At 39.6% G+C, this 23,986-nt stretch overlaps 3 protein-coding genes across 8 annotated transcripts in view; 1 reads left to right on the top strand and 2 right to left on the bottom strand.

Annotated features, from left to right (window-relative positions):
* Positions 1–10,587, top strand: part of anks1ab (ankyrin repeat and sterile alpha motif domain containing 1Ab) — a 61,111-nt gene extending 50,524 nt beyond the window's left edge. Inside the window, exons 13-15 of one of the 5 annotated variants that reach the window (XM_086293310.1) lie at positions 2,024–2,122; positions 2,945–3,042; positions 5,218–10,585. In XM_086293310.1, coding sequence (XP_086149436.1) covers positions 2,024–2,122; positions 2,945–3,042; positions 5,218–5,251 — 231 coding nt within the window. In that variant the 3' untranslated portion in view covers positions 5,252–10,585. Of the gene's footprint in view, positions 1–2,023; positions 2,123–2,944 lie in introns of all 5 variants that reach the window. The other 4 variants (XM_086293314.1, XM_086293311.1, XM_086293312.1 and 1 more) reach the window with 4 other exon arrangements.
* Positions 7,699–19,800, bottom strand: LOC147331180 (T-complex protein 11-like protein 1). Its single transcript, XM_086293315.1, has 10 exons — positions 19,693–19,800; positions 18,951–19,041; positions 18,696–18,825; positions 18,469–18,589; positions 17,116–17,336; positions 16,247–16,383; positions 14,282–14,463; positions 13,767–13,948; positions 12,025–12,197; positions 7,699–11,039 (listed from the first exon to the last, which is right to left on the bottom strand). The coding sequence occupies exons 2-10, from the start codon at positions 19,027–19,029 to the stop codon at positions 10,807–10,809; spliced, it is 1,458 nt and encodes a 485-aa protein (XP_086149441.1). The 5' UTR covers positions 19,030–19,041; positions 19,693–19,800; the 3' UTR covers positions 7,699–10,806.
* A 959-nt stretch (positions 19,801–20,759) lies between these two features.
* The window catches only part of phc2b (polyhomeotic homolog 2b (Drosophila)), a 47,126-nt gene continuing 43,899 nt past the window's right edge, over positions 20,760–23,986 (bottom strand). Inside the window, exon 15 of one of the 2 annotated variants that reach the window (XM_086293308.1) lies at positions 20,760–23,963. In XM_086293308.1, coding sequence (XP_086149434.1) covers positions 23,809–23,963 — 155 coding nt within the window. In that variant the 3' untranslated portion in view covers positions 20,760–23,808. The remainder of the gene's footprint in view (positions 23,964–23,986) is intronic. The other variant, XM_086293309.1, reaches the window with a different exon arrangement.

Below are 23,986 nucleotides of genomic sequence, written 5' to 3'. Positions count from 1 at the left end.
AGTGGGGTGGGAGGAGGTGTGTGATTTCCTCTGGGATTTTTCTAAGCTTGTGCACAGCCTCGTTGGTCAGAACCACCCGCTGCTTCCTCACTTCTGATTGAGTGTGCTGCATAAATGTTCAGGTATACCCTGAGCATTGATGTATTGACCTTTCAGGCTGCATATAATAAGCACTCAGTGATCACTGTCACCTGAGAGCGCTGCACAGCCACCACTAGGAGCATGCACGCACACACACTGCTGGACCACTTGCTTATTCAGAGACACAAATCACATTGTTTTACTACCTGCCTGCAAGGATAATATATGGAGTGATCACAGAGCTGCATAATGAGCCTGCTGGTTGTTTAAGTTTTAGATGAGAAGAGTGGGGGGGGGGGGGGGGGCTGATTTCTGTCAGCTGCGATTTGTTTTAATACACTTCGCTGCTACCAAGTGAAGTGAAACAAAAACTGTGACAATCTTGAAGGTTTCTTATGTATTTTACCTAAGAAGAGATTGACTGTTTGCTAAGCCCTGTCCTCTGTAGTTTGCATAAAGACAATATTTCCTAAAACAAAAAATATTTATCAACTGTTACTGTCAGGTTTTTCCCCCCTCTGGTTTTAAAACAAAAATATTGTAAAGGAATCTTAAGTATGCATCTCAAAATGAAAAAAAAAAAGTCCAGTGTATGCCCATTGGCCAGATTCGTTAATGGCTGTTTCCCTTAAAGAAATCCAGTTGCGATTGGTCGGTGTATTTCTTACGCCAGGAAAAGCCCCACCCTACTATTATCATTAAAATACATAGTTATCAGAAATAATGCAGTGACTAAAACATATGTCATTAGATGACATGTATACATTACTGTTATTGGGTTAAATAGTACTCAATGACATGACATATTAGGAAACCAAAATATTTGAGTGTTTGCCCATTTAGTGTCAGAGCTTTGAAATAAAGCAGAAAATGGTAAACATAAGTGAAAACAACTGTTAAACCAGTGTGCTAAGACAGATTCAAAAGCTGCACACCTCTGGCTCAATTTCACAAACTTCGCCAGCTCATCATCTATGCACGAATATTTTTTGTTGTGTCTAAAGCTAGCTAACCCTAGTATTTTATCTGTGCTGTGGATAGAATATTTCTAAAAATGCTTTACAAAGCTTCCACTGTTAATTAGCGTGATGATCAAATGTTGCTTACTTGAGTAACTTTAGCTGGAGTGTAAATGTGCCCATATTCAATAAAGAAAAGGGCCTAGCCAGTAATGTTAACCTTTGACAGACCCCAGGATGCACTCAGTAAAGGAACAGTGCAAAGTGGATTTCTTAATAATGATGTATGTTCTTGAGTTTCTTGGCTTTGGGAATAAGTTTGTAATCTTTGGTGTGTTTGTTTGCTTTTTAAATTGGAATATAGGAACAACACTGATGCAACCTTCATAGCTGTTTCCAGTATATAATCGCTTCACCGGGATCACTGACAAATATTGATATGTGAATTTGAACAATTTATAGAAATACTGTTACCCTGGACAGTTAATTTCTCAAATCAGATGCATGCACAGTTATTGTAGGTTTGTAGGTACTAAACTAGTCTTCTGGGCATGCTGCTGATTTCTTTAAACAGTAAAAACACTCGTAAATGAATTCCTCACACTTTGCTCCATCTTTACTATAGCCACATGCACGCCACTTGAGCAAGTGGAGAAATCCAACGCTTCACAGACCTGCCATATGGAGGGCCAAAAATGACACAAGTATAAATAAATACTGCCATGCCTAGCTGGAGCTACTAAGCTATAATTGGACCGTCAGTATTCATGGACAGGGTTAAGTAAACAGTCAATGACAAGAAAACTCAAAGATGCTGAGAAATTTGCCCTCTTGAGCTTTAAGGACAGATAATGAACTGCTCGTTCTGCTGCTTCTGGATTTCTACACTGTCTGTTTAGTGCATATAAATTCTCTGTCCCTCTGCGCTCTTCTTTTTTTTAACATGTCTTTATTCTTGTCTTCTTGGTCCTCCTGCTTCCCAGGGTGCCCCTCTGCTCGAATGCCGCTGCTGTCACTGTCACACGTGTACTACCCACCGTCCTTCCTTCCTCCCGTTGCACTCTGTTAGCCCTGGAGTCCAGGTCCTTCTCTTTCCTTTCCTCTATTCAATCCTTAATCATGCATCTTCTTACACACAATTCCCTCTCCTCTTTATTTTTCTTGCATCTGAGTGCTTCGGTGCACCTCGCCTCCACGTTGTGTGGTTATTAGTATTTCAACCATGAACCTCATCCTTTTATTTTCCCATCTCTCATCTTCATCTTACATTTTAGTGTTAAAATGCAATTAGCTCTGTGGTTGGAGCGACTCATTGATGTGATTTACCGTCTTTATATGAAGACTGTTGGCTAAATTATGCCAGTGTGGGTTTAGCCCATTGCGTCAATAACATGATGGCTGAAGTTGTTTCTGCTCGATGGTTTTAAACTGTTTTTAAGATATTTTCAACTGAAGGTGTCTTTCATAAGCAGGAAATTCCAGATTGCCAAACGCCTACGTTGAGATTTTTTTCAAGCTAATTAAAAGTCAAATGTATTTCTAAGTAAATTACTCAGCGTAATGCATGTAGAATTATGTGTCTTTGCCGTTTGTGCTATGACAGTAGCCAATGGTGTAGAGCATGGTGCTTTTGAACTACTAATCAGCGTATGTTTTAACTCCCAGAGGGTCGTATTGTTGGTTTTACTGCCGCTGCTTATACAGGCTGAGGGTCTTTTCTGTCAGACATCATCCATGTTGTGGATTGAGCCCTGAGTGTCTGTGATTATAACATGATCACTGGACTGTACCTCTAATCCACATGCACGTGTGTGAGCTGAGGACTTGTCAGTGTGGCGCAATGGCCTCCACTGCCACACGTCTCACGCCCTCCTCTCGTCCCTCCTCCCTCCCTCCCCCGGCAGATCGACCCCCTGGAGATGGACCCAGACATGCAGTCCCTGGGCAGCACCACCTGGCTCTTGGACCAGCGGGACGCCAACAGGCGCCCTGTCAGCACCAAGTACGAGACCACCATATTCTGAGGCCGGACTCCCACAGCCGCCCCTCTGCACCCCCCTGTATTTTCCTCTGCCCCTGCATCCGGTTCTCTATTTATCTCTCACACTCACACATATATACATGTGAGCCCCGTGCCTTCTCACTGTGATGGTATAGCATCCCTCAGGGCTGCCTACTCCTGCACCCTCCTTTGCCCTGCCCAGCGACCCAAACCAACCTCCTACCTGCCATGACAAACACTCCTGCGGCTCCCCCATGCCTCCCCAACACCCCCTGGCAGCCTCCGTCGCCTGTTGCTGCTACAGCCAATGGCGGAGCTCTGGAACGGATGATCCTGGACTGATCTCATTTTACAGTGGCCCCGCTCTCTCAACCAAACTGCCTCTTCCTCCTCATCCTCCTCTTCCTGACAACTTGCATCTGCCTCCAAATCCCCGATAGCTCCCAGAGGTTGCATCTTTATTATTCTTCCTCTTTCAAGCCATTTTTTTTTTTTAAAAAGTGATTCTCCACAGACAAAACAGGCATGCTCATTTTTTCTCTTGCTCTGTCTAGACTTCACACTGGCTAAAGGCAAGTTGAAGTATTTCCAGAAGTGTTGAGTTTATATTATTTTAAAAATGGTTTTCTGTTAGACGTTTTGGGAAATATGTCTAGCAGAGAATTACGTGAGGATATTGACAGTCTCACAGGTGTATAGTTAATATAAAGCTGAAACAGAAATCACACAGGCTACATATCTCAATAAGCACATTCACCAAAGCATTCTCCCACTGATTATTGACAAATTTCAGCTATTTAACAAATAGCTAAAGAAACGGTCTAATATTATTAGATAGGTTAGATTATAAGTATACTGCACGTTTTAGTTTTCACACCAGCCTAGACACAGGCGACCCCTCCTCTCCCACCCTGGCAACCTCCAGTTACTAGGGGAAAAAAAGTGTAATGGTTGCTGAGGTTATTGGTTGTGAAATTGGTTGCTAAAGCCCATCGTGCAACTTTCCTTGCGATTGTTTTGGTTTCCAGCAGATTGCCACTGGTGCCCGTTGTTCACATGGAAGATGCCAACTCATCTGCAAACACTTGCTAATTATGCACAGAGTGACCATTCATTTTCAAAGTAAAAGGTGCTGTTGAAATGTGTTGCTTGGATGAAAAGAGCAATTTTTACTTTTGAAGGTGAACAGTCTCCAGTTTTAGTCTGCAGTGCACTTCCTAAGGTTTCACTACCACTCGGGAAGTAGCTGTGGCAAGTGTTTATAGACAAGTCACCCTCCTTGATGTAAAGTACAGGTGAACTTGCAGTCTTAACAACCAGTGCAATCACAAGCAAGTTTTTGATGCAGCTCCATTTTAGCAACCAAGTTCACCCAGCAGCAGCCAGAAATCTCCGCAACTAGTCGGGGATTAAATATTTTCCACTAACGACCCGTGGTTGCCAGGGGGACCAGTCTCTAGGCCTGTGTGACTGAGGCCTAACTGAGATGTGGGTTTTTTTTCCAACCTAGCTTTTGTTTTTCCATTCAGTTTAAGTTAACTATAACAACCTCAGTCCACATCCCAAATTTCAAAGTTCCTCCCATCAGGGTCCACAGATTAGGAACCGCTGGGTTAAACAAGCCACATCGTTAGGGAGCTTTAGTGGTGCTGATTGTGTTTCATTTTCTAAAGGCAGGTTAGCTAGTTATAAGATTGTATGCCAAACAGATTAAAGCATTTCTACTTAGTTTATCCCAAAAGTTGGTAAATGTCTGTGTTATAGCAACCAAAACAAAAAACACAACCAAAAAAAGAATGGCTTAAATAAATTCATACAATAAAAATAAAATAACAGCAAAAACTACTGAAAAGAAAGTTACATTTTCAGTTCAGTATCGGTTCTTGTGGCAGCTGAGCTTAATTAAGCAGGTGCTCTGCTACCTGTAAATCCAGTCAGCTCCATATTAAATGTACAGTTGTGTCCCCTTGCATAATTCCCAGCAAGCATATTCTCCAAAATGTTAACTTTTTCTTTATTGTGTCTTTTTGGTATCACACAGATAGATTTCGAGTCTGTAGCTTATATTTAGTTTTTTTTTAAATTATTATTATTAACATATCTTTTTCATTTACACAATTGTTTGGTTGTTTTGCCTCTCGACAGTTATAATTTTTTTTCTTTCTCCATCTGTAGCCTGTCCTGTCTTACCAGGCATCTACCACTGTGAAGCACTATGAGGAGGCTGCTTTGATAGCATGGGATGCAAGATGGACAATTAATCAATGAAAGACAAAACAGCAACATGCAGCAAACAACTCGTGTTTTCTTTTTGTTGTTGTTGGGGTTTTTTCTACGCATTTGTACAATACTCATAGAAAGACCACAAGGAATCGGTCACGAATCTAATCACTGATGTCTGGACTCAAAACGGACCAAAAACTGAGACCTCGTAAACTCACACAAATACACACATACACACCCAGAAGGACAATATCAAGGACAACAGCCTTACTTCATTACGGTTATCTATAATCAACTAAAATCCCCTAACCTGCCCGAACACCACCACCCAACAACTGCACGCCTCCACCCTGCTTCTAAAAGACTTTAAAGGCAAAAAAGAAAAGAAAAAAAGGCAACACTTCTTATTTCCTGCTGTATTTAAACTGACTGTGACTAGCTGGGATGACGTTGATGCAGAGATGGTACAGTTTTTGTCAGGATGAGTCTTTGCTCTGGCCTTGTACTGCCCAGTGCCTCTCAGCAGTCGTGGTAGCACTGAGAGCCTGAAAATCACAGCTTCTTCTTATTGTCAGTTTAAACAAAGAAAAAAAATGAAAAGGAACACTGTGTTTAAAAACATGGCACTATCCCTTTTAAGACCTTGTTTTCTTTTTTTCTTATGGTGCAAATTTGACATTCGTGGATTTTTGTGATACTTTTTGATAGACGGGGCATAACTGAAATGTGGGTTGGGGGGAATGATTACGAAGGGATTGTAAAGAATCCCAACATTACTACCAGAGGCAAAAAAAAAAAACCATAAACAAAACGTAAACAAAGTTTAAAAAAGAATATTGGGTGTATTAATGAGCCTCTAGCACAATCTGATGCACATATCCCGTCATAGCATCTTATTATCATGATTACTTGAGTAGGTATCCATGCTGTTTCACTCCAGTTTAGAATTAGGTACAGTACATGCAAAGTGTGTTACTTTGAGGGGGTGAAAAGATTTTATTCCGCTACATTAAAAGAGCCAAATCTAAATGTTGCTCTGGTGTCGTGTTAATGCGAGTGGATTTGTAATGCTGAGAGCGTGGTACCATTTTTTTTTTTCTTAAAAGATTTTCCTCCTGCACTGTGACTGAAAAAAAAAGGTCGTCGTGAAGTCGACACATATCTGTGGGTTCTCCCCTGTGTGCACTACCTGCTGTGCGTGCTGTATGCCTTGTTTCTGTCTGTCCTCATGGGAGTTTGGACTCTTACATCACTGGCCACTGTCCTTGTTTTTTGTGTGCTGCGGGAGAAGTGAAGGATTGAGCTCGTGGAGGCTGACTGATTTTATTTTTTTTATTACGGTGTAACCGGCCTGCGTGCGGTACCGTGGCTGTGTCATTGCCACTCTGTTTCTGACTGTTAACTGTTAGCTTCCACTGACGATTGCATGTTGGCAGTGTGTTTGTGTTTTCGTACCCTTTGATGCACTTGGCCTGAGCAGTCTCTCTGTATGTACCGTAGCAGTGTCTCGTCTCCTCTCACTCACCTGCCATTCGCTTTTTACGTTCCCTCTCCCCGTCACACGCCAACTCAGCGCTTCACCCTCATTTCGTTTTGCCATCGTCGTCCAACATTTTGTCACGTATGTTCTCCCATTCTGTGTGTCACCGAAACAACCTGCTCTATTATGGATGCACAATATAAAAGCATTACACTTAAATGAGCAGCAAGCTATTTAAAGCAAGTTTTGGTGGCATGATATCGCTGTGCATGTAACCGCTCTTTTTAACATTGGTGTTTTCCTTGTGTAGCTCGCCCCAGCGTTCAAGTTTCCGGATACCAAGCTGTGAGTTGAAGGGGAGCAGCCGATGCGAGTGTGTTTGTGTGTGTTGAGTTATAGCGGGCAGAGCAGTGTGAAAGAGCTAGAGAGAAACTGAGAGGTAAGCCTTATGCAATGTGCAGGGCCAAACCAGCGCTTACTCTGACATTTAGATCTCACTCCGTATATCCCCTGCTCCTCCACTGCCCCTGAGATGAATCCCAACACAGACTAAAAGGTAAACCGGTAGTCCCACATCACTGGCTAAACAGGACCTGTGTATCACTCCTGTCTTGAGAAAGGTCACTCAGAAAGGTCAAGTCTATTTCCTGGCCTCCGTGTGACTTTCTGATCTTGTTATGTAGGTACTGTAATGTTTAGAGCACTGTAGACCATTAATGATATAGACCATTAATGAGCATTTCTATTGATTCAGGTCTATTGAAAATGTGGGAATTATTATTAAAGGGTAACAAAATGTAGAGGAAAAGAAAAAAAACTGTACCAGCATACAATGCTTTGCCCATGTTTCTGGACAGAGTATGGTTTGTCAATGAAAATGTGATACTGTTTCAAATTTCAAAGCAATATTATATTAATGACATTAAATAATACAAAGACTAAAGAATCCCTCTCACGTCTGTTGTCAGCATTGATTTCTTTTATATGGCTGAGTAGTTAAAAGCAGAAACATTACACCAGCTGTTTAAAATTTAAAGTGACAAATACAACAAACATGGTAATTAATGTACAATTATACTTTCACTCTTTCTCCTGCCAAAGAGATTAGTGGGTGGTGCAACTTTTTATTCTAAACAAACGATTAGCCCCCAGTCTCTGTTTCTCTCATGTCTCCAACTGCATTCAAGTCAGAGCCAAGCATCCAGGTGCATGGTGAAAACACACACACACACACACATCAGTATTCAACACAATAAACGTAGTATTTGCACAACATGAAGAAACATTTTTCTGTCAGGTATATGTTTATCAGTTCTGTTGGGACGTATAGCAAAGTCAAAGTTAAATGAGAATTGCCTGTCCTTTTTTTGCATGTTTTTGCTAACCGTATGAATACAATTCTTCAAAACTGGCATTGTTTTAGAAATGTTTTATTTTAGCTACATTCCAGCTATGGGTATACATTTAATTTAAATAGAAAATGAAAAGCTGACTCTTTAAAATGCATGTTGGGTCATTCTGCATAGCTCTCGAACCTAACAGCTCAGTCACACTACAGTAAAAGCAGGGAAAAAAATTGCCCATTGCTTTGTGTTTGAATCCATTCGTTTATTCAGTTTTTGCAACTGGAGACCGATTGACTATAGTTGTGGCGACCAAGTGGTCAACCAGAGGTTGAGCGTGTAGCACCCTAAACCTCTGGACAAGCACACTGGACTGCAAGACGACTGCATTGGTCACCGATAATCCCCAGAAAGTCAAATAATTGCCATTTAATTTATAAACGCAGACAGACTGGCAAACAATCTGAGTTAGTCTACTCTGATGAGTACAGCCTGCCTGCTGTCCTGCAGCCACTATGTAAGTATTTGAGGAGGAATTTCAAATCTATGAGGGGCTTGCTGGGCCCCACTGAATATAAGTTAATGTTGGTTTCTGTTTAATGAGAATTCCTGAAGCATTTGAGATTTTCACTCATTTATCACATTTAATTGCTGTATTTTCACAAACGCAATGTTACTGCGAACTTAACTCCAGTCAGCCACAAACTGATAGCAGACTGGCTGTGCTGCAGTCAGATTCCAACGTGATGCAATAATTTTGGTCGTGTCATGGTCTCCTACCACTGCTTTACCTAGTGTGACTGTAGCATGAAGTATTAGAAAGCAACAAAGCAACACTGGAAAAAGTTAATATAAACTTTATCTTTACTGAAATTGATTGACTGAATATAAAAGGTGGATGTAGATAGGGGTGGATGAATCTGATATTTGGATCTGCTACCAATGGGTCATTCTGTTCAATTTAAATCTAGATTTTACTGAATTAATTTCATTTCTGTGTTTCATGAGTCAAAAGCATGGAGGAAGCTAAAAGCAAAGAAATAGGAGTTTATTTATGACTTATAAGTTAACTTATTTGCTGAAAAGCTCAGACTCGGATGCTTTCTCTATCAGCTTCTCTCTCTTGTTTGCTCACTCTCACTGGTCCTCACTCTTGTTATGCTCAGTGTAACACTTGTTAAAAAGCTTTTATTGCATTACTACAGTAACATACAGTAACATGTTGTCAGCTCCATGTGGTATTATTTCATCTCATGTTTCTGTTATTGGCTTTACCCCACGCATGCATAAAAGGTGTGCTCACAGTGACAGCAGGTAAAGGAGAAGTTCATTTGAATTTCATTTATATAGCGCCAAATCACAGCAGTAGTAGCCTCGAGGCACTTTGAGAAGTGTCACTGTAAAGTATGCAGTGGTCACTCGCAGAGCTAAAATAAGACTAATTTGAATAAATTAGACGGATAACATTTTATTTATGAAAAGTATATTTGAAAGTATAATAAGTCTTTTATTAAAAAACAAATACAAGTTACCAGGTATCGTATCATCACAATTGGGTGCATCACTAAGGTAGCGACCAATGAAATCACCAACTGTCTGCTTCTGTATTTATAATTATTATTTATTGTATGAGCGGGGGGAAAAAACTGTATAGTTGTGACCAAATCTGTTTTTGTACCAAGATTGTGGATTAAACATGAGAGTCAATGGAGACACAAGTGGTCACTAAAGGAACTGCAGTTTTTCCTCACTTGTACACTGTCTGACTTTGACTGCTTCCAGAATTGGCCCCTGCTGGCCATTATAAAGAATCTAGGTTTAAGGCGTTTATGCACTGGCTTTACTTTATAGACCCCAGGGCTATGTCCATCTTTTTTATACAGTTTGTTAATGGGTTACAAAAATAGTGCCAGAAGCAAATAAAAGGGCACAAATTGGTTTCTGAATACTTCCTTTGCTTGTTGGCAGTCAGCTATAGCACAGTCACTCCAAACATTTGAAATGTTAGCGTGTACATACATTTAAAACAGGACTCTTGTAAGCTTCACTACAATAACATGTAATGGGTGAAAAATACTAAAAACCGTATTAGTATTTTTTGAAAAGAAAAAAAAATACAGATTTTAAAATAAGACCTCTTTAGGATTTAACTTATCCCATTGTATGTGCATCCTGTAACAGTTTTTTTCTGAAATATTGCTTAAAATGTAACAAGGTGAACGATAATTTCTTTCAAGCTCACGTGTTTTCATGTCTTTGAATGGCTGGTGGAAAAAATATATCACTTTGGTATTTGTTTAGTAGCACATACCCGCTCCAATGTCAACGACTGAAAGAAACACAAGTATATTTTTGATTCAAGAAGAAAAAAATAATAATAATAAAAATATTGAAAAGGTGCATGCTGTCTTTGGTAAGTTACTCATAAACATTTTTCAACATGAAGAGCTACATATTAAAGCTTAAGTATTATTTACAGACTCATCATATGTTCTTTGGTGCTCTGATTTCTAAAACCATTCACATTCAGCGTCTTAAAATGGCTAAATATAATAATTATAGCTTTCACCTGGGTCAGAATTACTAAAATTTCTTTCACGTGTTTGTTTTTTTCAAGGCAGTAAATATGTATAAGGCAACACAGGATTTTGGTTCTGTGCCTTTGTTTCTTTAAATTGCCTAAGAATGTAGCTACAAACTGAAAGGGTCAGCCTCAGTTTAGCGCGAGTCCTCCCCAGCCTCGGCCCCTACTGGCTGGAACAGCAGTTTCCTGAGGATGGGCGCATAGAAGGGACCAAAGACTGTTTGGTTGAAGTGGACGATTCGCCCAAAGGCCGTCCCCAGCTCAACTAGCTCAGCACTCAGCAGCCCGAGGGGAGCAGGCAGCTCTGGACTCCTTTTAGCAGGGCCGCCCCGCAGCGTGTCCTGGAGGAAACCCTGTACCCTTTCTCCTGTTTGATGGAGAGAAGGAGGGAGAGAAGTCAGCTCTGCAGCAGCACACATCCAAGTTTAAACAGAGATTATCTAAACTCAGCAGCATTAAAGTGCAGGAACATGTACTTATCTATCTTAATGAAAATATTTTTCCAGGACCGCTTTTTTTTTAACCACTCTGTTTGGCCAAGTTATCCTAAATTTTAATGAAGTAAGAACTTAACCAAAAACCTGATGCCTTCTCAATGTCTTTGAGGACACACTGGACATCATGCCAACATATGCCAAGTTTTCAGCTAATAGCTCTTGTTGTTTATAGATTCAACTGAAGATATGGGAACAGGCTGCTAATAACAGTGTGACAAACACTGGTTTGTCCCTTAAGTGCTTATTTGAATGACTCATAAGTCAGGTTCAAGTGGTTTAACAAACAAAAAATATTCCTGTGAAAATGGTCAGGTACAAGGAGTGGACAGAAAATGAGTGGAAAAAGCAGCCAATAGTCAAAGCACACGTTCAAAAGACCTTCAGAAAGCGTGGAGAACCATTGCTCAAGACCACTACAATAAAGTCTGGCTTTTCGGAAGCAATATATAAAGAAATACAGAGTAGATGCTTATCTGTATTATAAATATTATAATCGTATAATATATAAAATACAAGATAATATTTCTTTTTAAAAAGAAGGAAAAAACATATGCAAATACTCTGTAGTTTTTATAATAAATACTTTGAGGATTTATTTTTCAAGGAACATGATCTGCGTCAACATCCTGATATCACCATGGTCTTTCTTGTGACATTTTACACAAATAAAAAAGATCAAATTAACTGATTAGTTTAATCTGTCCATTGAAAATTGTGATTCTCCAAACATGAGTTTTTGCTACGTAAAATATACTTCTTTTAAAAATGTTTTTCCAGTAACGGTAGTCTATAATGGCCATTTTTTCCACTATGTCCAATATGTGGATATATTTCATTTCCCCCATCCTGTCTTACCTATAAGCACGCAGACTGGGTTGTTGTGTTTCCACAGCTCAGATATTTGTCCCTTCAGCAGATCCTGGCTCTCCTCCGGCAGGGCTGCTCCTCCCTGAGTAGCCAGCGCTTCAGACATCTGCTGCAATACTATCTCCCCAATCCCCAACAAGGCCCCCTTCAGGTCAGCTTCCCTGTAGCACCAGAAACCGGCATCAGACCAACCATCAGCATTCTTCATCAGACATATATTGTCTCACAGGCCTACGCATCTATGCACAGGAACTGATGAAAGTAATAAAGGAGTTCTCCAAGAGCAGGATTTTGAATAAAGTTCCTCTCCTGCCCATTGATTAAACTCCTACAAACTCATCTTTGTTTTTCACAATTACACATTTGTTTCCATGAGTGCACTCCTTAAAATGGCTTAAATATAATTCTACACCCTTGCCTCTTTTTAGTAGATGCGTATTTATGAAAATGCAAATTAGTGTCGTCTTCTGTGCCCTCTCACCTCGTCTGCTGCTTGCCTGCTGCTGAGGCATATCTGCTTTGCTCTGACAGTTAACACTGAAAGACTACTTTCTGCTATGCAATGATAAAACTAACGTAGGAGTAATTGAGCCACAGATGTTTGACATGGAAATAGATTTTGAAGAGCAAATGCCAGATTGTCTGGAACTCAGAACAGCTTCTACAGTGTTAGAAATTTTAAATTAGAACTATTATCCTCATTTAGACTCCATCATTTTAAAGTTGGGGAAGTTCAAAATATTCCTTACTCCACTTCTACTACTTCTACTATCTCAAACAAACAGTGTTAGCTCCTCTAACTCTAAGACCACGCTCCCTTTTAAGCCAACTTTCTTCTGACTGGCTGTCGCTGTCAAACAGACGGTTTGAACAGCAGGTAGGTGGGGCTTCTGTGCTCACAGGCTGCGCTGTGACCATATTAAGGATACCTGCTCTTGTTGACAAAATTTAGAGCCAGAGTTTAAAAAAAACACAACAAAACAAACCAATGTCTGACAAAATTGGAGAACTTGCCAAATATCAAACATTGTTTGTATTTTTTCAAGAAAACATCACAAAATAATTCAAACATTTTTTTTCAAATCTATGAAATTGATTTGAGGTCATCTTCAGCCATGGCGGAGATATGCGGTCTAGGACTGCTTTATTTTGAAACTCTGGTCATGTTTAATATTAGCATCCACCATGGTAACAGTATATGCATAAAAGACAGTCAGGTAAAACAGATCCAGTTCATAGAGTTCATAGATGATCTGAACATTCAGGCTTGATTATAGCTGATAACTCCTCACAAATGTTAGATAAACCTCGTACCCCTAAACAGCTCTAACAAGTTAGCCTCATCTCGCATGCTGATTGGTTCAGTTTTTGAAGTTTGTCAACTATGAATCCAGGCCAAGTTTGAGATATTCATTGTTACAACACACCAAAGCAAAAATGTTCAACCATGGCAATGGCTTCTAATTTTGCTCAGGATTTCTCTTCTGGCGTTTAAATAATGCCTTTTATTGCAGCTCGGACCAGAGTGCAAGCAGACCTCGAACATTACAAGCTGCTGTTCCACATTTATCCGCTAATCATGACACGCCCTCTCTTGAACAGAAAGAATGAGGTTAGCTGGATCTGTTCTGACAAGCTAGTTGCCTCATGTCACCTCCATTGGTTTCTTTCTCATACAATACCTGTTCCCTGTGACAGCCAGTACATGCATCACCACATCCTCCTCTTACCTTGTGTGACTGCCCTCCAGCAGGGCAGTGATGGACTGCCTGAGTTTACCTACAAACCCCTGCAGGGAGAAAACGACGTGGCCGCACTGAGCGTTAGTCAAGAGCAGCACCGACGCCTCCAGGACCAACATCTGGAGCCGCTGACCAAGAGCATCCAGGCGGGCCCGATCCATCAGGATGGTCTGTGTGTGGAAGGCAGATTGGGGTCACAAGGGGGCAATGTTTTCCGCATAAATATGAAATCAATACCTCAATAAAGAGTCTAATGGTTATAACCCTAAATAAGATTGCGAAGCCACAGGTAATTGATGAATTTCCAGGGGTCATAGAGTATATAAATGCAAACTGTCATGATTCATCAATTATATTAATGCAGCGTCTAAAATCAGTTCACATGCTTTTAACCAGTGAGGAGGAATGGGTAGGCAAACTGAACATTCCCTCATAATCAATAAAATATCACCGGGTCCGATGAAAAGCATGGGCGTGATGTAATTTTTCAGACGGCAGCTGACCTCAGGGTATTTCTGGTCCTGTGGGTCCCAGTGGAGAAGACGTATGTAGGCCCGGTTGAGGACAGCGGTGGGGCTGAAAGGACCGCGGCTGTCAGGACCGGGAGAATCAGACTGCGCCTCACACGGCGACACCACCTCAGACGCTGCTGTCTGAAGCCAAGCAGTGGTATTGTCCAAAGAATCTGAAGAGAAGTGACAAATTATGAAATGATTAAGAATATACTAAAAAACTGAAACTACACAGATGAGACCGACTAAGTGAATCATGGATTTTAGTGGCTACTGAGCGAGACAGAGCCATAGACTGTTCATTAAAGATGGATGTAGCCATGGTTATGTCACTGTGGTTTGTCAAGCCTCGAGCTGAGCATTTTCACCATCCCCATTTTAGACTTTGTGATGATTGAGGCGGAGATCGACTGAGAAACTGAGCAATAACTCCATGCAACTTAAAGCATCCCCTGCTTTATCATCAATTTTTAAACTAATGAGACCATCATTTAAAAAAATAAACATGCTCTATTCAGTAGAAACTAGAAACTCATGTAGGGATTAGCTGTGAATTCATACTTGAGTTATTTTGCTAAAACTGCGTTTACCTTGTATGTGTTTGCACTTATTATTTACATATTTAAATATGCACCTTTAAAGCACAATAATTTCTTAAATTTACCTCTGTGGTTTTCCCCACACCTACCTTAGTCTAAGACTGTGGTGCTCTGTTAAAAAGTCAATCATCTCCATCCCACTTTGTCTTTTTATGAAGAGTAATCTATCAGCATATATTGACCTTTTATGTTACATTTGCAATTGACCTGGGACTATAGCCTTGGAGTTAAGTCTGTGGAACTGGTGTCGGATGTGGTGGAGGAGCTGGACCCAGTAAAAGGTGGTTTCTGGTTAGAGACAGCTGGTGAAAACCTGATTGCTGTGATGACTCTAGAACAGGGGTGTCCAACTCCAGGCCTCAGGGACCAGTGTCCTGCAGGTTTTAGATGTGTCCTTGTTCCAACACAGCTGATTTAAATGGCTAAATTACCTCCTTGACATGTCTTGAAGTTCTCCAGTTCTTTTGCTGCTCTTAAAAAGGACCCGTCTCGTCTTCTCCTTTTCCTTGACATGTCACTCGATGACACTTGGAATACGCTCCAGTAATCCCAACAAAGGCTTCACATGGGATTGCACCAAGTGTCTCTCCCAGGTGATAAAACTCTTTTGCTTAACTCATGATCTTGCTTACTATTTAGACTTTTCAGTATTTAAACTACTCACCAGAGTAGTGAGAAAAAATTGTTTGGCAAAAATCTCCCACTGCAGGTAAATTTTTTTAATCCTGAAAATCAAACCACGGGGAGTTACACGATTCTAATTCCCATTTTGACCACTTGGGGTCAATATCCTAAATGGCTGTTACTGATTATTTGTCTAATGACTCCATATGCATGGTGTCTACTCTGGAGTTTATTAGATGAAACAATTACATTAAAAAACAACCCAAAACAAAACAACTAAGTGTGGATGTGAGACTGTGTGGTTCTCTTTGTCAGCCTTTTGTAAAGGCTGACTCTGACTATATGACAGCTGGGATAGGCTGCAACTCCCCCCATGACCCTAAGTTGGATGAGCGATTAACAAAATAAATGGATGGATGCTAACATGGCTTATTCAGCACCAGTGACTGTCACACTGCCAGTTACTCTGATTAGCCAGCGCTACAGAAGCAGAGTACATGAGCCAAAAACTCAGTTCAGGGATTGGCTGTCCCACTCCTTACCCAATATATGAGAAGCAGAAAAATGGCAGGATGGTACTTTAGAGAGACGAGGGTCAAAAGAGGTTCAATTGAAAACTGAAATATCTAGCGACCATAAATGTAGCACTCACAAAGTCACCTTTATCATCTATCACTCGTTGCACCAGTGAAGTTGAAGATTGAAGAGTGCTGGAAATGAAATCTCTTCTCACCTGGCTGCTTGTCCAGGATCTGCTGGAATTTCGCCCGCTCGTACTGTATGGCCTGCTGCATGAGATGAGGCCTCAGGCTTTGAATGGTGAAGTTAACCATGTCGGTCTTCATGAGACCCAAGACACGGAAGATCTCCCTGGGAGGAATAATGTTTGAGTAAAACCTTTTTTGACATTCTTGGAAATAAGGTAACCTCAACCACTAGAGGGCAGAATTTTAATAGGCGTTTGGAGATGTTTTAAACAGTGGATACTTTAGCTCTACATGCATTTCCTCAAGAAATAGCAGGTAGAGCAAAGGACTTGCCCAGTTAAATAAAGGTTACACAACTCACAGCATCATCATGTGGCGCAAAGTGGTATTACATGATAGTACAGCTTGGCCAAAGTTCAATTTTAGTTAATATCTCTTCAGCACAACATATAGATGCTTTGGATATAAATTAATAGATTTGCATCTTTATATTGTTTAAATAGATTTAGTTAATTCTGGTGGGATTTATACTATTTTTAAAACAAGAATTTACAAGCACTTTTAAATATTTGCACATACTGAAGATTATTTTTAGTCCTAATTGGACATTATGAGAGGTATTACTGCAGAACGGAGCATCCAAACTCACACCAACTGAAAAGAAGTTTGGATTTATCTTATATTGGTACTGCATTACTAAGCAGAAAGCTGATCAGTGAATGTATATTAATTCGGTTTTACGTTACATTTCATGGTAATAATGTGGTCTGCAAGTGATGTCATTACAGGAATACAGCTTGCTGCATGCTGGATTTTAAACAGGGCCACAGCCTGCCACTGATTCCATGTCAGACACAAGTTTATTCGCTGCAGGTGTTGTTAACCTGCTTCTTACCTCAGGAGCTCCACAGGTTCCTTGAGATCCCGCAGTGCTCTGACTTCTGGGTCGCGCACCGGAGCACATAAAGATGCCATGGTGTTAATAACGAATTCCGCCAGTCGGTGGAGGTCCAGAGCCCCGTGGTCGACCTCCTGCCCAATCAGATCCATATCCAGCACCTCGTCAAGCTGAGACCTCAGTCTGACGTGAGCAGGCAAGAGCAGGGACTGAAGCATCTAATGTGAAGAAAAATGTCTGTTTTCACTAACATGTTATGTTTTGTTTGGAAGTATTCAGTTTATCCAGTTCTTTTAATATAATACACTGCAAACACTCACTTGGAACTGTTTTTTAAGTCTATTTAATAAAGATTTAGCTACTACCAAGTTTACAATCCCTGGGCAGATAAACACAATCTTAAACAAGCTATAAAATACAAGCACACATCTAAGATAAAAGTAGAGTAGAATATGGGTTTGATTAAAGATGACATGGCCAGTTTCTTTCTGTTTTTTTAATTTCTTCTCCTTTTTTTTGGAATCAAAAGAGAAGATATGAAAATCTACATATGTGCTCAAGGGATCTTATTCCATTTCTTATTTAAATTTACAGGAAATAGAAGATTGTGCAAAGACAGAGCTTCTCTAAGTAAATGTACACTCAAAGCAGCCAAACCTGAACCTCTCATCTGTTTTAAATAAATCTGTGCAAACCTTGTGGAGGCGCAGTAGTGTGACTATATTAAAGATAAACATCTGGGTATATATGTTGGGGTTCCCAGAAGCTACAAATACACTTTGCAGTGACCTAATATTTCATCTCAAAATATGCAATGTTGTTTTTTCAGTATGATCAAAGAAATGAACTGGATAATCACTTCCCTTGTACTGTATATTTTAAATCACCAACATTTTCATTCAATGTAAGGCACAAAGATTTCATCAATTTTGAAATTCTGAAACAAGCAGCTGTTCAGCTTCTTTCTTGTGTGAAAAGGACTGGGACATCTGCCCACAACAGGATTTCTACACATCAAAGTGATGTATAAACTCAAAGGACTGCCACACAGTTGCCAAACCCAATCTGTTGTAATATCATTGTGACGTGTATTTCTCTGATTTTTCTGTTTTATGTCACTTTAAAAATGACTTTTTAATTGGTACAAAAAAACCCCTAAAAGATCTAAAATGTAAGATTTTTTTTGTCTTCACATTTCTTATAAACCTGAATATTTTTGACAGCATCATAACAAATACATTGTGAATTAAAGTAATGCTTTATTGATCAGATAGCGCTAATTTCTCCTTTTGTAAGGTTGGTGATCATGTTTGTGCTTTCCTTTTGACCCTTACAATGCCAGATACTCACAGTTTTGACTTCCTGCAGCAGAAGGACAGCGTGGCTGTAGTTTGGAGGATCGCTGTTCAGCTGCTCCTGAAGACTGTCCCAAAAGGCCCGGTGAACGATTTCTGTCACTCTACCCTCCAGGCTGCAGACAAGCAGATTAAAAGAACAGCTCAAGGGTAAAAACACTCATTAATATAGGAACTAAGAATAACCAAGGTCACTGTAGATGTGGTTAAGTGTTTTCTTGCCTGTCTGTAGAAGGATTTCGGGGTTTGAAGCAGAAGTCTCTGTTCACCACTATCTCATGTGCAAGACTCATGTTGGAAACACAATTTTCCAGCTCCATTAGACTGGATAATGAGGCAGTGGGTGGGCTCCCTGACACCACAGACAGGACACACACACCCACAGATAATTAAAACTGCCACAGTGGTAATATTTCAATTACTAATGGCCCCTGAATGTGCCTGAAAACAATAACTGCTGTAATAACTGCCACGTACCTGTTGGAGAGTCAAGTTTTTCCAGACAGGGAAGGTCAGCAGGGGAATCATCAGTGGCTCCCTCTCTCTGATTTGGCATTTCAGAAGAAGTCTAGACATTTAAATCACTCGTTAACGTGGTACAAATAGTCACTTTTGTCAGGTTTTAACTACGCCTCCACTCAAAATGGTCATGGTTGAGACTGTTCGTCAATTGATTAACAATCAAGCAACAGTTTTAGTCATATTTTAATGAGAAACAGCACAGCTACAGTTTCAAAGATTTGCCCCCTGGTTTGGGGACTAGTGATCAAAAAGAACATAAAGTGTGACTACTTCTAGGAAATTATAAGGGGTTTTCATCTTTTTCTATAAATGTACAATAGTCCTGTATCTATATTCAACTCTATCTATATAAACACACATTTTTCTATATTTATATATACACACATACATATGTACACACACACACACACACACACACTATAGCAACTATTGATATAAATATGTTTATTGATATAAACATAAATATTTAGGTTAAACATTATTTATTAGGAAAAAAAAGAAAACTAATGAAGTTGGGTACAAGGGTAAAATTGGGTACACCTACACTCCACACACAGAAAATGTACTATTACATGTGTACATTAAAGTATTAACAAAAAAATTACATAAAATAAAATGAGTAAAAATGTATTTATTAAAGTCAAAAATAGGACTACACAGAAATGAAAATATGACACCTTTCTAAAGGCGAACTTACCTGTTGCTGTTATTTAAAGAATATAGTATAGGTTTTAGAGGTGAGTAGTATGTTAGAAACGTTACAGTGTTTCTTTCCGCAGTTTAAAAACCTCCAGTTCAAAACGTCGTTTCAAACTTGGACTAAACCATTTTCACCAATAAGGGGGGGATAGTTAAACAATGATAGACGCCTTTCCTGTTTCACAGCAACATCTATCCTGTATGCGTGGCTGTGGTCACATAGAAAAATGCAGCTATAAACATAATAAACCATTGAACTAAACTATTTTCTACCTTGAAAAAGACATTAAAAATGCCGCTACTTCTTTTGGTTTCGTCCGTTCTCAAATCAAAACAGTGGGCGTGTCTGTGCTGCAGTTTTCTGTACTGTACGCTGCTCGTCTCTGCGTCTGAAACAAAACTAGAGCTACCTGTTTCTTCATTATAGTTCGGTGGAAACAAAAAGGAAACCGCCCGTCAGCCATTGTACGAAACGTTATGAGAGCTCAACACCTGGAAATATCTTTGTTCCAATTTCGAGAAAGAGCAGGTACACAGCTTAGGAACGTGAACCGTCAACCAGTGCGTTATACCGAACTACTCAAATGCTGCACCAGTACTTGTAAAAGGCCTGTTCTAGAATTACTAATTTTTTTGTGTATGTTCTGTTTACTTTATGCTTTATAAACCAGACGATCCATAATTTTTTTTTTTTTTTATATTGTGCGTGTGTTCAGGTTCCAGGTTTGTTACATACTGGATTTTATATTTATTTTATATGATATTCAATTTCCTCACCTCCCTCATCAAGTAGGCCTAATGGAATGGACACAAATGGAGCTAAAAAGCTACTTTGCTTTTGCGTGTCTTCTCAAGCTCATGTTTTCTATATCATATCCTAATAATAATAATAATAATGCCATCATTTCAGATGGTGTTCTGTTTGTTAATTGTTTTTGGATTTCATTTGTGATCAGTCTATAGATTAGCATATTTCTTTAAATACTTAATGTGACAGGGAGACTGAACATGTATCAAAAGAAGAAATATGTGCCTTTAAAAAAAAAATGCTTTGGTGCCCGGTTATATTTAGATCTTTGGTGCTTAATTGAAGAAATCTCTAAATATATTGCCAAATCTGCCCATTTTCAAAACCATTTTCCATCTTTAATTAAATAAAACTGATGATATTTCAGCATTTTAAGTTTCGGTCCTCATGAGTCTGGAACTTCAAGAGAAAGAAACAGTGGTCATAAAATTCTGATAACATGCTCCAAAAAACACAAGCACATTCAAATGGAATTTGTGAAATTAAATGCTTTGTATATAAATTAACAACTAGAGGTGTCCCATTAATAAAATAAATAAATAATAAAATCCACAGACACACACAAATGTCCCGACACAGAATTGTATAGCAAATTATTTATGACTGCAAAATGTGTAACAAACAGTTTTGATAAATACAAGCATTTAACAAAGCAGTATCAAAAAAAAATGTCAACTTTCCAAACTTGCCCACAAAACAAGTAAATAAGAACATTTTTCCCCCCATAGAAAACAAACAAACCCAAAATTCCCAAGCCAATGGTACTTTATACATTTGCATATTTCAAAATATCAAACACCTTTTATACTTTTGTTAAAAAAGCAAAACGATAACTTAACAGATTCACACTCTTCTTCCTCACTTGAGCTTTGATGCACATATAAACTTTTTTTTTGGCACCGCTTCACAAATGCCACTCCAGATTTCTCACTTTTAGGTGAAGCGTTTCCCCAACATTAAAGCAAAAGAGAGAATAAGTGCCAAAAACAGAGCTGCTACAAAAAGAGAGCAGCGTACCCACATTTTTTCTTTGATAATTTAGTGTACTTTTACAAATCTCATACAAGAAATCAATATCATATTTTAGTAAATCTTTAACAACAACAAAAAAAAGAGCAGCTGAAAAAAAATCATTTGTAAGCAGTGTAAGTTCAGAGGAGAAAACTGGCAGATGGAAGGGAAAAATCGATGTCACAAAAGAGGCTGCTTAAATGGTTTCTTCGCATTCAAGCTTTGTATTCGAGAGCTGTGAGAGTCCATTGTGAGAAAAGGCAAAGGAGCATCAAGTGAATAAAAATGGGCAAATTAATGAATGCAATCTTCTGTTCCCAGCCGCACGTACAGCCACCTCGCTCTCATTCACACGCTAACCAAACTGTACAAAAACTTGTCTAATAATATAATAAATCGAGACTTCTCTCATGTTTTGTCCCAATGCCTCCATTCAGCACTGACTGTGCTGCAGTGTGACCTGGCCCAATCATAACTGAACAGGTAATGCACCTTGGCACTGTCTCTTCTCGTAGCCACATTTTCCCTCAGTTAAGCTTTTAGAGACTTTAAAAAACAAACCAAAAAAAAAAACCTCCTCCAGGGAAAACATAACACTTCATTTTTCTGCAATTATCACAGGATCAGTATCTTCATCTGGAATCTGCTTAATGACATTTGATAATTGCTGTTACATCTGGTACTAAAAGGACACTCTTGTTATCTTAATTCTCCTGCACTGTGATCACAGCTTAACAGATTACACATGTAATAGAAGATTATCATTCCCCAGCTTGAAAAGCTGACGTTATAGAGGTGTTTTCCCCCGTCGTCTGTTTATGGCAGAGAAGCAGATTATGTAATTGATGGATGTAGTGCAACATCGCTTATCAACTTATGGACTGGCACTTTAAACTTTGAGCTATATGTCCATGTTGTGTTGGAGCTGTGGTGAATCTATTTGTTCAATAACAAAGAGTGCTATCAGTTAATGCTGGCAAGCTTGGTTTGTAAGCTGCATCTATAGTACAGATACCTGCACAGATAATAAGTTCAGCAGTGCTTTAATACCATATAAAATGTCAGATAACGGCATTTAAAAAAAGCTCCCAAAGGCACCAAACACAGTTGAGAAGTTAAATATAGCGACTCTATTTAGCTGAATGGAAGCTTTGCCAAGAGCTATCAGATACAATTAGGCTGTTTGAAGGTGTAATCTATCCAGAAAGACCAAACCATTTTTTGTACAGGGCTGCAGACATGTTTATTGATACAGTAAAGTTGAGCATTTTAACATTGGGGTCTTAAGTCTAGCTTATGTTACTCAAATTGCTTGTTACACCAACCGTGACGTCATTACAGCCCTGTACCCATTTATACTGGTGCTTGACGCACATCAGATTCATCTCCTATTAAGAAGAATCCTTCACAGGAGCATTGGTATAGGAGAAGAAGAAAAAGGATGCAAAGCTACAGCAAAGTCATGTTTTTAAGCTGTTGCTGCATCTGCCTTGCTTTAAAAATCCCTCTAGAATCTCTGAGCTTCTGTACGACTGTGTCACTGAAATGGTGGCATGATAGTACACACCAGCCTACATGACACTGATGTGTCGTGCTTGCCAGCAATTGTGATGTCACTGTTGGCCAGTACCACTGTTAGCGAGGGCGACAACGGGAAGCATAAACTGGGTAAGGGGGATTAATGGCTTTTAGAGCCAGCGACTGTAGAAAAACTGCAGTTTTTGGCACTTGTGCGTTGGCTTTTTCAGCCCCAGAGGCTGCTGCTTGCTATTAACTTGTCTCCAGTTTTGACATCTGGTGTCTTTTCTACTAACAGTTATACTCACATCAACTCATTTAGTTTTTTTGTTTTTAACCCAGAAAGAACTCACCAGGTGCACTGCCAGGTGGAAACTTATGCGTCTGCTGTTTCAACCATGTATACTTTTAAAGTATAATTTCTTTTCATCTGGAAAAATAAAAGATTTTGGCACAGCTTTTGTACAGGCTCCTTTAAGGTTTAGCAACTGAAAAGCTTCTCCTGTGACTGCATGTAAACACAGACTGAAGTGTCTGACACGTCACTCTAACGTTACCAAGCAGAAGCATAAATGGTCACAAGGCGACTGAGCTGATGCCGGTGAGTATGATCTGGTTTGGGAGGTCGAGTCAAACTTGAGTGAGATTCTGGATGACAGGAACCAGTCCAGTAATGGAGCAGGCCTGCTCACAGTGCAGTCAGTACTCTGTGCCATCAGTGCTATAATATACAAATACACACAAACAGACACACCCATACACACACACGGTTTCCTGCTAAGAGTCTTTGAGCATGTTGATGCGTGCAAAGATCTTGAGTGCAGGTCCCAGCTTAATGTTCATAGTGCTCATCAGGTGGTCCTCCTTTAACAGGAGCAAGGCCTGTCCATCGATTTCCTGAGAGCGAAACTCGTCTGCTATCTCCTGGCAACCTGTGAAAACAGCAGAGGCACGA

This window comes from Aulonocara sp. 'chitande type north' Nkhata Bay, linkage group LG5 (assembly GCF_057382095.1).
Source record: "Aulonocara sp. 'chitande type north' Nkhata Bay isolate Kocher_YH1m ecotype deep benthic linkage group LG5, A_spYH_male_GT1.1, whole genome shotgun sequence".
NCBI lineage: Eukaryota > Metazoa > Chordata > Actinopteri > Cichliformes > Cichlidae > Aulonocara > Aulonocara sp. 'chitande type north' Nkhata Bay.
The sequence above is the reverse complement of the archived record's forward strand: the minus strand, read 5'-3'. Positions and strand labels throughout refer to the sequence as shown.

Bases quoted from the DNA above. Each gene is read 5' to 3' on its own strand.
- LOC147331180 (XM_086293315.1), bottom strand. From the start codon at position 19,029: ATGCCAAATCAGAGAGAGGGAGCCACTGATGATTCCCCTGCTGACCTT. The intron at 18,826-18,950 runs GTACGTGGCAGT...CTGTGGTGTCAG, and splicing joins AAAACTTGACTCTCCAACAG to GGAGCCCACCCACTGCCTCA. The intron at 16,384-17,115 runs GTAAGAAGCAGG...TATTCCTCCCAG, and splicing joins GAACCTGTGGAGCTCCTGAG to GGAGATCTTCCGTGTCTTGG.